Genomic DNA, 16,260 nt, shown 5'->3' on the forward strand with positions numbered 1-16,260 from the left:
ATATCGCTAGGTTGCATCTGATAGGCATACGTACCTATAATTGAGCCACATACTGAATTATGTCTGCACCCGTATATGCTGGTTTAATCCCTGAGCAGATAAATGTATGCTCCCCAAACACAGAAGGTAAAAGAAAAACACCACTTTGCACCACAAGGAACAAAATCATATTTTTTGTATGCTCAATAGTAGTATTAATAGCATTCGCCATATTATTCTGGTATTTGGAACATCCATCTAGATATGAATTAAAGAACTTGTTACCCGTGTTAAACGGAACAGGGAGAATAGATCGGGTCAAGAGCAGGAATCGAGATGCCTATGACCAACACGACCCGGAAGACTATGCTAAAAATGAATACGTGAAGATAATAAACACAACATATGGGGTAGTGAATAAAACTGATTGCTGGATCTGCACCCACATGCCCCGACATAGCAGTGAAGGCATCCCAGTGTACGCGTCGCCAGTTACTGAGGATGCTGGGTGTACATTAATTTACATGAGAATAGTGTCAGCACAGCAATACATGATACCGAATACCGCTTGTTATGTTAGAGGAGAGAACAAAACCCTTCTAAAGGAAAAGATACGCTATAAAATCAAAACTGAGGGAATCGGGCTTGCACCTGCTATGGTACAGATAGTAAGAGAACCTACTCCCCCTATTACCATCACACAAGAGTTTAGGCCAAAGAATATATGTTTTAAGAGAAACGCAAGAGGTAATCAAAGAATGATCTCGGGGTGCAGTCAAATGGTGAATCTAAATAACTACACGACGGGATTGTTACAGATAGAGGGACATGCCTACGTCTGTAACAAGAGGGCTTATTTGTGGTTAGCGAAAGATTTTGTTGGGGTATGTTACATAGCCAGAATAATGCCGGCTGTGATGGTATATGCCCCGTCTACTCTGCATAAAGAAATACACAGCAGAAATAAACGAGCAGTAAACCCAAAAATTCCTACGTATCAACCTACAGGATGGGAAACGTTTATAGATCTGATGGGGGCCCTGGTTCCTCCAGCGGGCATCTTTATGAACAGTCAAGAAATCCAAAAGCTAAGCAGGGCCCTTGAGTTCGTAATCGAAGAATCCGCAGACCTAATGGAAAACATCATTTATGAAATGAAAGCAATTCGGCTAGTGGCTCTCCAGAATAGGTATGTCTTAGACATACTCACTGCAGAAAGGGGCGGGGTCTGTTTCATGGTGGGGTCCCAATGTTGTGTTTACATACCAGAAGAAAGTACAGGAATCTTAGATGGAATAAACAAACTACATAAAATAGCGGATAGTATCCACCAGGAGGAAGGGTCAGGAGATAGCTGGTGGATGAAGCTCCTAAAAGAAATCGGGTGGCAGCTCCTTACGCCCATACTGGTTCTAGCGGCAATAGTTGTAGGAATTTGTCTCTGCATTCAATGCTTCCCGGTATGTGTGTCGTGCTGTGTTTCCATGTGTTCTTCCAGCATAACGCGCCTAAATCCAATGGATAAAAGCCATGTACAACAGGAATTTTTTGACATGGGAGGCCTGGAGAAGATTATGGTAGATACAGTATGTAATGATGTTGCTTTCCTGCCATCTGCTTATGCTAGGACTGTTTAGATTGATGCTCAAGTGTGAGCAAAGGGTGGATTGAAGGTACGCATACATATGTAATGTTGTGCTCACACTTGGAGTTTGTACTAATCACCATATGCGTTAAAAGAATGTACCCTTTGTTAAAAGAAGAGGCCTTCTCTTTATACAGCGGCGTTTAAGACCTGCTGACCTGGCAAGAACTTGTTTTTAACAGAAGAATTGTGTTTGGTCACTGTATGTCGAAGCATGCTGAGCCTGCTAAAACTATCTGCAGATTACGGGTGGGGGAAGGAATGAGTAAGCATGGCCTTGAGCACAGAGATACGGGCACAAAGGGGCACGAAAGAATGTGAAGACCGGGATAACAGGAAACCACGATAAACCACGATAGCAAATGTGCAATGGTTGTTCGTTAAACTCCAACTGGATACTTCAGATAAACTCCAACTGGAGATCCGCCCTGGGGTGGACGTGTTCTATGTGCAAGGCAATGTAAACAGGAAAGTATAAAAGAGCATGATGTGTAGAGGAAGGCGCGGCACTTCGACGACTTGCTTTGCGAGACGTTTGAACTTGCAGCCCATTCGCGAATGCTTCTGCATTAATAAAGTAATGTTTACTTGGCTCTTTTCTGTCTGAGTTATTGCAGGGTCCCTCATTGTACTGGTTATGGTGACGGCGAGAAATCGCACCCACAGCCTTATTTCACCTACCTCTTTGGGAGGTGGCAGATCTGTGCTTTCATTGCCCTTGATGGTATTCTCTGTTGTGCTGGGAGGATTGCTAATTCCTCTTGTAGCCCTGAGAGTAGCACCCGGGTCTAGTATAGTTCTTGTTGTCTCTAGAGGTTGAGAATCTTGCATGACCAGAGGTTCCTCAAAAGGAGCGAAAGGACCGCCTGCCTTGCAGGGCTGTAAGAGACCTACCAGTTTCCAAATCTGCCTCCATGGCTTTAATTTTCATCAATCTTCCACCCCCCCCCCCAACAGATTTTCCCCTTCACATGGCATGTCGATTACTTTTTGCTGTACTTCCTGCCGAAAATCAGTGCAACGTAACCATGCTTGCCGTATGAGGACTACCCCATTGCCAATCTGTATGAACCCCGTTTCAGCAAGGTCTACAGTAATATTGATGCCGTTATTCGAGGCTTCCTCCCTTTCACGCACCAGCGCCATGGCTTCTTTCCTCTGCTGTTCCGGCAAGTGTTCCAATATAGGAGCCAGACTGTGCATTATTATCATCATCATCGTCTTTCGATCATATCAAGCAACTAATGCCAGGGCATTTGCTGCTTTGCCAGTTGTCCCAATGGTGAGAACCTTTTTTCCCCCCCGAAGGCATCCATTTTCCGGTTATCATTGTCTGGAAGAGTGGCGCACTTATGCTGCGTTCGAGCCTTTCAGCTTGCTTTCACTGATACGAATGACTCTGGAGCGGGTTGCAAGGTGAGGCATTTTGCCATTGTGTCTGGTCCCTTAAACTTCTTGTCCAGCCTACCTTTACGTGGCGGCTCTGTAAAAGAATGCTTCAGAGTACGGAGGCCCTCCTGCCAAACGTGATCCAGAATGGGTAAGGAACACACTGCCTTCCTGCGTTTACCCATATATTCGAAGAGGAAACAGTCGTCCTCTTCTGGAATCAAACCAAACTCCTGCCATGCTTTAGACATGGAGTGAAAAGCCCCAATGTCATCTGGAGGCGAAGGTTGTGCCGGGCTACCCTGCACGTCTTGGTCAGGATCATCCGTCTCCCATGTATCGGTTCTGCGTGGAGGTGGTGGAGCTTGTATCCCTCGGACCAGTGTCCTGGTCTGTGTCAACCAATTCCCCCTCCTCCTGCTCTCTTCTATGTGGACTAATTCCTCGTGGAGGTGTTTGAATCCTAAGGAGTATTCCCTGGTCTCTACCTGGATGGGTTGGGTCCCTTTGATGCTGCAGAGTAATTTGATGTTCTCTGTATAGCCGAATTGTCTGAACCTGAGGGAGCAGAAGCCTGGCATCAAGCTGCCCCAAAGGTGACTCTAGTATTGTAAGCACTTGCAAGGAAAGCAAGGATTGCTGGTTTATAAGGGGGTATTGCTGGTTTATAAGGGGGTATTGTGGATGCATACTGGCCATTCCAGCAGGTGTCTGAAACCTTAGAGGTATGTCTTCCTCTATAGATGATCCTTGGATAGGAGGATTGGAAGTTCCTTCTTCAGGATCAGGTCAATGACACCTGGACATTCCTTTGGCGGAGGCTCAGAATCGGATGTAATTTCATGCTTCAAAATGTCTTCTGGCATGAAATCTGGGTAATCTATGGGAGACATTCCCAGGGAAGCATGGTCGTGCTCCACTGTGGTACCAGTTGAGGTCTTCAAAATATCTTTAGGGGCATCATACTGCCCTGCATAGGTCATTCCAAGTCTCCGTCGTAGTGGTGGTCGACTATATATGCTTTTTGCTGGTCGATGAGAGATGAGCCATCGACGAAGGATGAGCTGTGGACCCTGATGAAATTGTCGTTGGAGTGGACTTCGATGATGATTTGGTCGTTGACAGGTGTTTCGATGATTCATGGCTGGAGGAGGATCTTTGAGATTCCGATGGCGAGTAGTGTTTCTTTTTAATCGAAGAACTTGGTCCAGTGAACCATGGGAGGGCCTTGTCCAAGGCTTCCATCTCCAGGTGGCTCTACGGCTGCATTACTCAGTCACCGGTTGGTAAACCGACCGCTGCCTGGCCGTCCGAGAGCCCATTCTACCAGAGCGATCGCTGCTACGACGGCGTTCCTGTCTGGTGTGCCCCTGTTGGACATCTAAAGGGCTGCAACGTGGTCTATGCACACCTTCACGAAATTATACTGCGTTGACAGGGATTCCAGGGATGAGTCCAGAGTTGGCCAATCTGTGCTACGCAACCTGTTCGCTTGAAGTTGAGCCTGGTGAGGAGGTAAGAGGAATTGGTTCTGTTGAGCCTTGCCACCTCCCGTGGTTGTGTATGCATGTACTGCTATGTATTGTTTATTCATGAGCATGTGAATCCATGCCAGATCCCGTTATTGAGAAGGAAAAAGTTACTTACCTGTTCTCCAGCATGGGTCTGGCATGGATTGACGTGGGAACCCTCCCTCCTGCCTCTCTGCGAATCTTCTTGGTTATACTGCCACTTTACGTGCTACCACATCTGATGGCTGCTAGGGGAGGAGCTTAGGCAGAGGGCAGTCACTGGCTGGGGGCAGATTGACCCAGAGCTCAGCGATTGGTTTATAGGGGAAAGACAGTTTATAAACTAAAGTGAAACTGTTTTTTCTTTTACAGAGGATTCGAGCCTGACGATGGGGAATATTCATGAGCATGTGAATCCATGCCAGACCCCATGCTGGAGAAATAAGCACTTCTTTGGTCCTGAAGATTCCATGGTTTTAAATGGAACCGTGTGAGTAGACGTTGGTTGCACCGGAAGGAGTGAGTTGCATACATTTTATTTGTAATAACTTTTGGAGTTGACAAGTTGCCTCAACAGAACAAACAAAAGGGAGCCAAACCCCAAGCGACAACAGAAACTTTTGAAAAAGATATTCCGGCAAGCTTCCAGTCATCATGCATGCTGCAGTATGTGCCGCCCGCGAGATCAGAGTGCACTGCAGCATGTTTAGGTAGTCCGAGCACACGACCCACGCTGTAGCCTGCAAGAGGATGGAGTCAACAGCACCCTCAGTGTGGGGCCCTAGCAGGCGCGGCCAAGTGCAACCGCACATGCTGCACACGCATAGCGCCGGCCTTTGAGGGACGCATCCTTTCCTTACTGTGTTAAACTCCTTTACATGAACTGAAACATTGCTATAAATCTAGCAAGCATTGGTTTTGTCCCGATGACGATAAAGGACAGGGTTTCTAGCTTCTTGGCCGCTGAAATGCATACATAGGGGCTCTCGATTATATATGGAGAATTGGGATTAATCCTAACGCATATATCAATGACTGGTCCAAAGTATAAGAGGTTTAAAAAAGTCCACCTTCTTTGTCCTATGGAGTCAATTATAACAGTGATACAGCCCCATTCATCAATGACCACGCTTTACTTTTTTCCATCAGCATTGTTACCATGAGGATAACTGTTCAAATTAATTTGATGTAAATTATAGGGCAACGTTAGTTTATGGTATAGTTAGGGTGAAACCTAAGGTCCTGTGACTTTGCATACATTTTATTTCTAATAACTTTTGAAGCTTCTGTATGACATTTTGCACAGATATGTTCTGGACCAGGCTCCAAAACTGGAAAGCTTGGTACCAAATTGCCCAACACTATGAAAATCAAAGCGGGATGTTGACTTTTAGCATCTACACATACCTGCGTGCACATGTGTGTTCTTAAGTTACGAGTTTGAATAGTATTGGCTAAAAAGGAAATTATTGAAATGAAATGTGGGAACATATTAGCTTAACATCTTGTACATGGGTGACAAACTGGAAAACTGTAAAACCTGTTATAAGGGGAAATTAAAAAAGCCTGTACTGATCTGTAACGCGCACCCTGCACCAAGTATTGAAACTATGATGAAATAATAGCTTTTAAACCAACACTAGAATATATTTTAAAAAATTAACAGAAACGACCTGCACATGGATAGGATTTGCGGTGTCCTTAAATAAATACATCGAGTGCCATCCACCGTAAGTGATAAAATAACTCTACAGGGTTGTCAATTTACATAAATGACTACATGGTGGACTTTGCATGGCTTGCAAATCTAAAACAGATTATTTGATAGCGGTGGACTTTTATTGGACCCATTTGATAATCATGGGATAATTGTATGATATTTCTCACGGAGTAGAACCGTCCACATTTGTATTCATTTCTTGTGCCGTGATATTTGCCATGCTTTTGTGGGGGACAGGATGTGGGTCCTGGGATTATACTCACATAAGGGAACTGTAGGTTTTCTCTTGGTACACCTGATTCCGGACATAGTCAATGTACACCAGGAAGCTCTGCTGGGCGTGCTCGTAAATGATGTCGCAGATGTCCGTGATGTACAAGCTCTCATCCACCCGCTCCTCTAGGTCCTTGAGAAATCTGAGTGGGAGAGACACAGGTCCCAGTTACAAAAAGCAGTCGTTCAGTGGGAAAAATTGAACAGGAGTTCTATAGAATGAAGCTAATTTCATCAATTCAAGAAGGGTGACCAGTTGAGTTACCTCGGTTTCGATTCGGGTGACCAGTTGAGTTACCTCGGTTTCGATTTGGGTGACCAGTTGAGTTACCTCGGTTTCGATTCGGGTGACCAGTTGAGTTACCTCGGTTTCGATTCAGATCTATGAATTGCAAGTTATTGTCTCTGCCACGTGTGCTGAACACATTCAGCTATCTTACTGGATGGTGGTGGTTCATGCACGGCAGTAACAAGTGGCATGTAAGACGTAAGGGTAGCAGGAGTGGCCACCAATATTGCCAAACACAAATTTGTTTCTTGCTCAGTGCACCAGTCCATAATTAGGAATGGAAATGACTGTTGATCGGAGTGTTGGGGTCCCAGTAGAGTCCCCAGGCAGGAAACTAACCTATGGAGCCCCAGCTAATAAAGCTAAACTTTGGAGAAAAGAAACATGAACCTTGTGAGAAGGCTAATAACCAGTTTGGAGTGCAGACCTTCAACCATTTCACCAATGGACGGTACGTGGACCAACGCCTTATTCCACGGGCCACCTCTCTTACGTGGACGGCGTGGACAGGACTGCGCTATGTGCATGCCACCTTGGTCTATATGCAGGAGCACCCACAAAAGCAATTGGAATACAAGAGCCCCAAAGGAGCCCTGGACTTTTGGTTACACAATGCAGTGAGAAAGAGGGCAAAGATGATGTCAAGTACAATTCGGTTTTGGAAGGAAATATGACAGATTTTGATCACAATGCAATGATCAAGCATTACTTCTAGAAACAGGGAAATCAAAGTATTGGTGATCACCTAGCAATGCAAGCAGATATATACCTCCAAAAGGTACTCATCCCAATTGTATGGGGACAGCAAGCTTACATCCCCCCGCATCCCAAAGAGTGTTGTTGGCCAAACATAGGAGGTCATTTTTTCCACAGTTTTTAGGATTTGCAATGGGTCAACTTCAAAACGGGGACAGAGCGGGGATTGTCACAAGCAGGAAAGGAGCATGGCACAAGACAGGGGCGCAACAGCCATTCACAGTACAAGTAACCTATTCCAAATTGGAATGCTCAAGCGGCCAGATAAATTCACAGCGAGTCATTTCGGCCCATAACATTTATTTTGTTCTCCTGCAGTTTCCGAGAGTGGAAGATTGTTCTTAAATTGAAGACGTAGGACTGCCAACATCCTTCCACCACAGAGCCGTCTTGCGTGTTGGAGTGCTTCAGAGCGCCTCTGCCATGGCCCTTCAGGCAGCTAGCACTGATCACCTGGACTTCGATCTTGTAAATCTTTGTGAATTTGTAAACTGAGCAGCCTCACTTGTTTTAACGGTTCGGGTGAGGGATGACCAGTCTGTTTTCTAAAGCATCAGACGTTGCTTGACTTCTGTATGTCTTTCCTGGTCTCCGGTCTGTTATTAATTACCACCATTTCATGCATCATGCCATCTCATTAACTTTTGGAAGCGCTTATGTATGGCTATAGAAACAAAGAAACAGAGCCAACATCTGAACACATGTGCCTGAATGTTCCTGTATGATGGCAATCATGGTTACATGCTGGCAGGTATTTAGTAGTAGTTCATCATTTATATTGTGCTTTGATCCCATTAGTATGGCCTCAATGCGCTTGTGGCAGTTTGGAGTCGAAGTAACGCCCTCGGGGGACTGAAGTGCAAGGTATGGGGAGATTGTCAGAAGGGTTAGTATGCCTCTGTATAGGAGGCATGGCCAAGCCCCAGTGAGCTACCCATAAGGGTCAGGCATGTGGATGGGTGCATTTGTGAGAGTGGGCGGCCATGCCAGCGGCTGGTGTCCACCAAAGTGGTGCATAACTACGTACCTTAGTTGGTGGCATCTATGCGATTATTGCGACAACCAAAAATGCCCAAAAAAATGAAAGTCAGCCTTTTTGGCAGTCGCAATTCCCAGGTTGACATTTGTGTACGATTCCCAGTTGGTGCTTTGCTTTTGACGTGGCTGTGGAGTCAGTTTGTCCGGTCTGCTCTGAAATTGTACATTACCTAGCACTGGAAAATATAAGCACTGACAATGTCGAGCCCTGGGTGTCATGAGAAGGAGCGTGAAATGGGGAAAATTCATCAGGTTGCTGGAGGGAATAACCGGGTTTTGAGGGCCTTCCTGAAGGAAAGGTGGTCCTCATCGTGCCAGATGAGGAGTGGAAGAGAGTTTCAGAGGGTGGGAGCTTGGATGGAGAAGGAGGACCCTCCAATTCTGGTGGAATTGAAGGGGGATCACAAGGAGTAGAGCAAAGCCAGAGCTAAGGTTTCTTATGGGTTGGTAGCGTGCAAGCTTGTGTTAGAGGAATTCAGGGCCTGTCTTTTGGAGGGCATAGTGGGTAATGCCAGTGGCGTCGCCAGGAATCAAATTTAGGAGGGACACAGGGGGCCAAAGACAAAAGTAGGGGGGCACAGACAAAAGTAAGGGGAGAACATGGTCACTGTTCGTCTTGTAGGGGGTGCACGTGGGGGGGCACAGGGTTTCACAGGGGGGCCCTGCCCCCCCCTCAGCAACGCCACTGGGTAATGCACATGTCCTTTAAAGTCACCGGCCGGCTGACAGGTAGCCAGTGGAGCATTCTAAGGGCAGGAGTGATGTGTTCTCTGAGTTAGAGGGCAGAGAGGAGCCTGGCTGCAGAGTTTTGGATCCGTTGGAGCTCTGAGCCAATAGGCAGGGGCGCCCATATAAAGGGAATTGGCGTAGTCTAAGCAGGAGAGGACAATAGCCTGTGCTTTAAGTGGGGTGGAAAATTGCGGGGGTAGTTCTCGTTAGTGGGCATGGCCTCGCAAGTGCTTGGCCACGCCCTCCAACCCTTTTATTCAAGGAGCTCTGGTTAAAGAATTGCCTGCAGAGGTCACTGACCCTCCTATGCAACCCTTTAACCACATGGCCCCTTGAATGCAATGTGCTGCCTGATCCCGAAACAAGACGAAGCCAGGGTTGGGCAGCCTCTCCTCCTGTTTCTGAGTAAATAGCCAACACGCAGTGGAAGATCCTCAACCAAGCACAGTTAATGGGCTTCCTGCTGCATGTTAGCCCTTTACTCTGAAACAAAAGGAGAGGCTAGCCAACCCAGCCCTCCCCCTGTTTCTGAATAAAGAGACATCAAACAGCAGGTTTAGTTGAAGCGCTGCTCAGTTGCAAGGATGACTTCAGGTATCAGCATTTCGGATTAGAAAAAAGAAAAGATGCCTTTCTTTTTTTGTAATCCGAAATGCCGACACCTGCTGGCAGCCATTTAACTGCAGCACTTGGCTAAACAGCTGCCCGAGAGGTCGGCGTTTCTGGGGCTAGTCGGGGTGAGCCCCAGCAGGGCCCTGGCTTCGGGAGCCCATCTCAGAGACTGCCGGGGCCTGGCCCAAGCTAGCCTGGGCCCACTTAAAGCCCTGGTCATAGGGATCAGCGTGGCCATGGGCAGTCAATGGGTGGGTAAATTGCTAAACACCCACAAGCTGTGTGTTGTTCCTACCATCCTCGCTAAACTACAATACAATAATGTTGGCATAAAGGTGGCGCTTAGTAGCACCCAACAGCACATCTAAACAGAGGGATGAACTACTCACAGCCGACATGGGACAACATGAGATCTTTCTCAAAAGCATGCTTAAGTAACGTGCTCATATGTTCTCTTTCAGTGGGGAGATCATGGCAGAGTACATTACGGAGGTAGGCTTGACCTGACTGGGCAACAAGCGTACCAGCCGCGGGTCTGGAGGGGAATGCCAATTCAGTATTTCGGGCCAAAGCCCACCCACCACCCAACATATTTCTATGTCGGCTAGTCCGTTTTTATCTTTTAAATCGTCCATCGCTAAGAGGTTTACTTGAACTTCATTTCAGACCAATTCATGCGCAGTCTCGGAATTCGCCGGTTTCCGTTTATGTGGGCGCAGAAACGCACTCCTATACTTCTGCGCGAGTGTCGTACTTGTCAATTCTGGAGGGAATGGCTCGTGCCAGGCCACAAGTCACTGTTGCACTCTCTCAGACAGAACAGGTTTGCTTTTCGGAGGCGACGCGGATTCGTACGTTTTTTCCAGCTATATACATCCTCTCAGAGCACTAGCCTGAACGTGAGGACGAAAACGCTGTTATTGTTGAGAAAGGCAGCATCGCAAACCATGCAAACCCGAGGCGATGAAATGGGGCATTTTCTGTGATCCGGGAGCCTCCAGTCACCTTATTGCCGCCCTTTGAAGGTGAGGGGTGGGATATAACTTTCCCATTGTTTCTCTCTCGCGTAAAGGGCCTCTCCTCGCTTCCCAGCAGGCCCAGAGCATCAGAACAAGGCAACATCGCAGCGGGTTCATGATGAACCTGCAGGCAACGCGTGCAGCGGCAGCAGCGACCCGGGCGCCCGCGCCAGAGCGCCTTCAAGCACCGGCCGGCCTTGCTTTTTAATCCCGGACTGCGTGGCGCTCTATCGCGGGAATTCCATTTCTACATCCCGCTCAAAGAGTTTGTGCATACTTTGCCTGGACGGCAGTCCGAGCCGTTCTTTCCAGCACTCTTGGGGCGTGTCCTCCGAGCCGCCTGTGTTCTATTGAAGGCCGCTTGATTTGTTTATTATTAAAACACCCTCCCCTCCTCCAAATCCAGGTAACCTAATCTGTGTTTGCAGAGCAAAACAAACATTGCTTGAACTAAACTTCCATTTGTTCTAATCCTTACTCTGTGCGCGCATTTGTATAGAAGAGCAACATGAATTGTACTAACAACTGCAGGCGCAGTCAGTGGCACCGACTCCGTGCAGCAGGTGAGTAATGCTGCCAGGGGATGCAACTTCCTCTCGTGACCCCTGCAAGATTTGTAAGCCTTCCAAGGGGTCGGGAGAGGACGTTTCAGTTTGGGGATGCTGTGGGCGGCTGGCACTTCCTGAAGCTATGATTGGCAAAAGCGCCGCACAAACTGCAGCAACTTCCTCTGGTGACCCGCAAGAAGTTGCAGTTTGTGCGACGCTGTTGCTGGCACTTCTGTCAGTCACAGCAGTCTCTGATCATAGCGGTGCCGGCAGGTTAATGTTCTGTCACGGCTGCTGTGGCGTGGTGGCACCAGCGGCAGAGCCCAATGCCATTTAAAGGCCTGATGATAGCCAAGACTCGGTGTGGAGAGAGAAGGGAAGATTCGTCTGAAGATGCGGAGGTGGAAACGACATGATCTGGATACAGTGGTGAGAGTGTTTGATCCGAGTCCAAGGGGCATCCCAGGTTCTTTACTGAGTTGAATGCCACAGGCAGGGGTGCGAGGGCGGGGCATAGTGAGGTTTTAACGCAGACCAGGATTTCGGTTTTAGCAAGATTGAGGAGCAGGTGGTTAGCAGTCATCCAGTGGTGGATTTCAGAAAGGCAGGAGGCGGCCAGGGTTTGGGGACTTTCACAGATTATCTTAGTGTCATCGGCGTAGTTCACCAAGACCGCGTTGGCTTTAACAAGGGCCTGGACCTCCCAATGTGCTACAAAAGAGGCTTTTCAACAGAGAGCCAGTCATGTGCCCAAAAGTGAAACAATGACACAAGGGCTATTCTTATGACTTTACTCTGGAGCAATTGGAGTGAGTTTGTAAGTCAGTTTCTTTGATGGAGCCAAACAGAGGCTATTGCAGGAATGAAGCATAGAAAGGAGAGCCCTGCCGGGGTCAATCTTGCTACATAGGAAGTTAGAAACGTGTCTTCTAGCTCAGAGTATATCACCCCCCTACGGTGCTCTGCTTCAAGTACCATCTGAGGATAGGCTCAAAGCCTCCTAGTCCATGGAAATGGAATAGGAACAGTTATTTCCACACCTAAGAAGATTACATTTCTCTATTGGCGGCATTTAGGCAAAGGTCACTGTCCTTCGCCAAATACTGGACGATTGCTAGGCAGGTAGATGTGTTCATCTGGGTTAACAGAAATCGAAGCATATTTGTGAGCCGCAAGTGGATGTTGGAAGGAGATGGGCAGCGCTATGATAATGGAAGCAAGTGGCATCATACAGTTGGTAAATAGCCAAAGAATAAGGGATGAACAGCCAGGGACTCTCACAAGGTGTTGCGAGTTTGGGGCAGGATGTTATTTACAGACCTTGAGCCTGGGTGTTTTCTTTAAGGAAGGAGGAAAACAAAGCCATGGCTTGACATGCCTTGCCGCAGAACTGCAGACAGGGGAGGGTTTTGATTCTCCTTGACCTCTCCGTGGCTTTTGACACGATTGACAACAGCCATCTTCGCCATCATCTTGAAAATGTAGGCTTCTCCGAGGTTCCAGAGAAATAGTTTTCATCCTCATTCATATAACCAGTGTCATAGTTCCCACTTCAAATCAGACCCTGTGGCTTTTTCTTGTGGGTTCCCCCAGGGTTACTCTCGGTCTCCGCTTTGATTTAACCTTTATCTTCAACCTGTGGCAGTTCTCATCTTTGAACATGGGGTCCGCTTTTACATCTATAGCCAACACGGCATTACACATTTTGCAGCAGGCAGCAGAGATGAAACTACAGCTAGCGGATACCCGTAGGAATATGCTTATACATCGTCCACAACAAGCCAAAAAAGCGCATCATGTACAACGACTGGATCAACTCGATCAAACGGAAGATGACATACCATTGAATATCAATTCTGAACTTGATAGATTGTTTGCTGCAATATCTGATGATTTTTCCAGACCGACATATCAGATATATTTCTCAGATTCTGATTAAATCTGCTTCCGGCCCGTGAAGTGCTAACTAAGTCAAGAAAAATTCCCTTATCGTCCCAGCACTGTCGGTTTTGTGCACAACTGGATACTGTGTAATCATTACAGCGCATCATCATAAACTGGACTGGACTGGCAGAAAAACGAAAATTATTCAGAGATATGCCGACTACCTCAAAACTTACCTTGGCTCAAAATGAGAGATGTGCTCCGATCCTCTCAGGAACTGATGAAAACCTGAGAACATCATTGAACCATATATAGAAATTGATAATTATTAAGATATCAGATATGAGGAAAACAAACCTTTTGCATAAATATATTTGTTTAAATATAAATCAAAAGAGTTTGTAAAAACGGATTCATTTTAATAAAAAATAAAAACACGGGGTGCGCTTTACATCTACGCGGATGACACCGAGTTGCTTTTTCGTTGGAACTCGCCTATGTCAGACTCCCCATCTAAATTGCAAAACTGTTTCTGAAATTGGCAACTGGATGACAAAGAACTGGTTGAGGCTAAATGGTGAAATAAAAGGAGATTGTTGTGGCTGGTTCGGACACCCCCAACACATTCTGGACTTCAGGCCATACTTCTCGGGACCCTGCCCCAAACCCTGCGACTCAGTTAAGAGTCTGGGCATTAAATTGTAGTCATCTGGTTCGGAGGGGGGAAATCGGAGCTCAAATCTCGACAGTACACAGTTCTGGTTTCCTCAAGTTAAAAATTCTGACTTTTCGTCCTTTGGAACTTCGGCCCAGGCTGGTGACTGCATCAATCATGGGTTCCCTGGACCACTGCAATGAAATCTCTCGGTGAACCTGATTTTTTGATGCAACACTTGCAGTTTTTACAGAATTTCGCAATGTGCGTGGTTCTGGGAGCTACAAGACCGCCATCAATTAAGAACTGCATTAAATTCAAGGTTCTCTGTATTGTTCATCGCGAAATTCACAATACTGGAGTCGAATATTTGGAAGCAAAGCTGACCAGATATGTTCCCGCCAACTTGTTGACGGTCCCCAGATTCCACAGCGTTTCGAGCTGGGAGTTGGTCTTTCTCTGTCCTCGCACCCTCACTGTGGAATTCCCTCCCCATTCAGCACTTTTCGGATCTTCTTAGTTTCCGTAAGATTCTCCATTTATTTTGAGCCTCATGGTACAACGCTCTGCGACTTTTCTGTTGGGTGGCCTTCCATTTTTTTTGTCTTCTCTCGCGCCTAGATGCTTTTGGGCCTTAGCGCTTTATAAATTCCTACAATTTTACAGGCAGCAGACCGATGTAATTAATCCGGACCCCCCTAATGACCCCTTTTTATTTGGCAATTTATAATCACACTTAATTCAAGATTCCTCCAGCATCCAACCGGATTAGGGCGTGTGTTTTGCCACCAAGCTATCCCTTCACCCGGTCCCATGTTGATCAATATTTTCTCACATGAAAGAGGGGAAATTGGGTCCCAAGGATCCTCTAAACCCTGATTGGATATCGTGGAGTGCTTAGATTGGTTCACTGCATTTCTGGAGTTGTAGTCTTTACAGGATTTTCCTGAAAAACGGAATACTGGCGCTTGGATTCCAATTCCCACGATGGCTGGATGCAAGTTTGTTCTAATGTAATGTTGGATCTTATAAAGCAGGAGGTACCTGTCCTAGGAAAAGTGAAGCCTTTAAGAGGTCTGTTAAAGGTGTGGTCAAGAATGTAATGCTTTCTTTGATGATGCTTAATGGACATTGGATGCTGAGTAAATTAGAAGGCGTGAGCCCCCAGATGCACCCACACCGGCCTATACAAACGGATCAGTGCATACTTGTTAACAAGCTGTAGCAACTTCACTCGCTGGCTCGGAGCCGCAACCCGGCCCACAATGCAATTTTAATTGTGAAGCAGAAGGTGCATTCCAAATTGCAATTCATTTTTAGAGTCGAGGGTCACTTTTAGCACAACTCAACAACGCTGCCCCCTACCCTATAATTAGTTGATACATTACTATTCGCAGACCTCAATTCCTAAAATGAAACAAACATTTTAACACTTCAATCTACGGCCCCAGAGAGGGCAGATGTGAAATGCCTCATCGATGACATCATAGACAGATAGAACAGGAGATGGGCTGACATGCCAAGTGAAAAAGAAACCAAATCAACAGCCCTTGCCTAGCCAATGCAATTCCCACAGCCCTGGTCTGACCTTTCGCTGACCTCCTTGACCTTGAGGATGTTGGAGAAGAGGATCTTCTTCTCCCGTATGATGATGGTGTCATCCAGTTCCCGTGACTCCATGAAGTGCTCGGTGAGGACAGACAGGGAGCGCCGGTAGGAGGCCTCAGAGGTGAGGACTTCAAACATGCTCTGCAAGGAGGAGCGACAACAAAGGGAATTAGGTGGGATGCAGGCAGGTCTACAGGGGATGCTAAGGAGGAGAAGCATTGCTTTTACTGTCTCCATGTGCCGATTGGTGCTTTGGCGTGGGGTGGCATAGTAAAGCAGCATCACCCCCCCAGAAATTGTCAGATTTCCATCACCTGGTTTTAGGTTCTAAAATTCTGCTATTAGTGTCTCCTGCTTCAACTTCAATTTTATTACTTTAATGTGTGCACTTGACCAAAAATTCCAACTATCCAGCTACACCGTGGACTTCAAACTGGATGGTTGGCCACCTTAGAGGGGCCAGAAGGATGTCCAGGGGGGCTCTGTCTCTTTGAAAAGGGATCAAGATAACTTTTTCATATAAAAGAAAGGATGAAAGGGACTGCTTTGAATAGAAAATATAAGCTGCCAAAAATCTGCTTATATTGTTAAAGAGACAAGCCACC

The 16,260-nt window shown here is 46.7% G+C and overlaps 1 protein-coding gene across 8 annotated transcripts in view; it reads right to left on the reverse strand.

Moving 5' to 3' along the window:
• The window catches only part of ARHGEF15 (Rho guanine nucleotide exchange factor 15), a 592,319-nt gene that overhangs the window by 60,563 nt on the left and 515,496 nt on the right, over positions 1-16,260 (reverse strand). For all 8 annotated transcript variants that reach the window (XM_069646189.1, XM_069646186.1, XM_069646177.1 and 5 more), the window contains 2 exons: positions 15,636-15,796; positions 6,508-6,660 (listed from right to left, as the gene is read on the reverse strand). In XM_069646189.1, the coding sequence (XP_069502290.1) occupies positions 6,508-6,660; positions 15,636-15,796 (314 nt within the window). The remainder of the gene's footprint in view (positions 1-6,507; positions 6,661-15,635; positions 15,797-16,260) is intronic.

The sequence above is a fragment of the Ambystoma mexicanum genome, chromosome 1p (genome assembly GCF_040938575.1).
Source record: "Ambystoma mexicanum isolate Mex_15411 chromosome 1p, UKY_AmexF1_1, whole genome shotgun sequence".
Lineage (NCBI taxonomy): Eukaryota > Metazoa > Chordata > Amphibia > Caudata > Ambystomatidae > Ambystoma > Ambystoma mexicanum.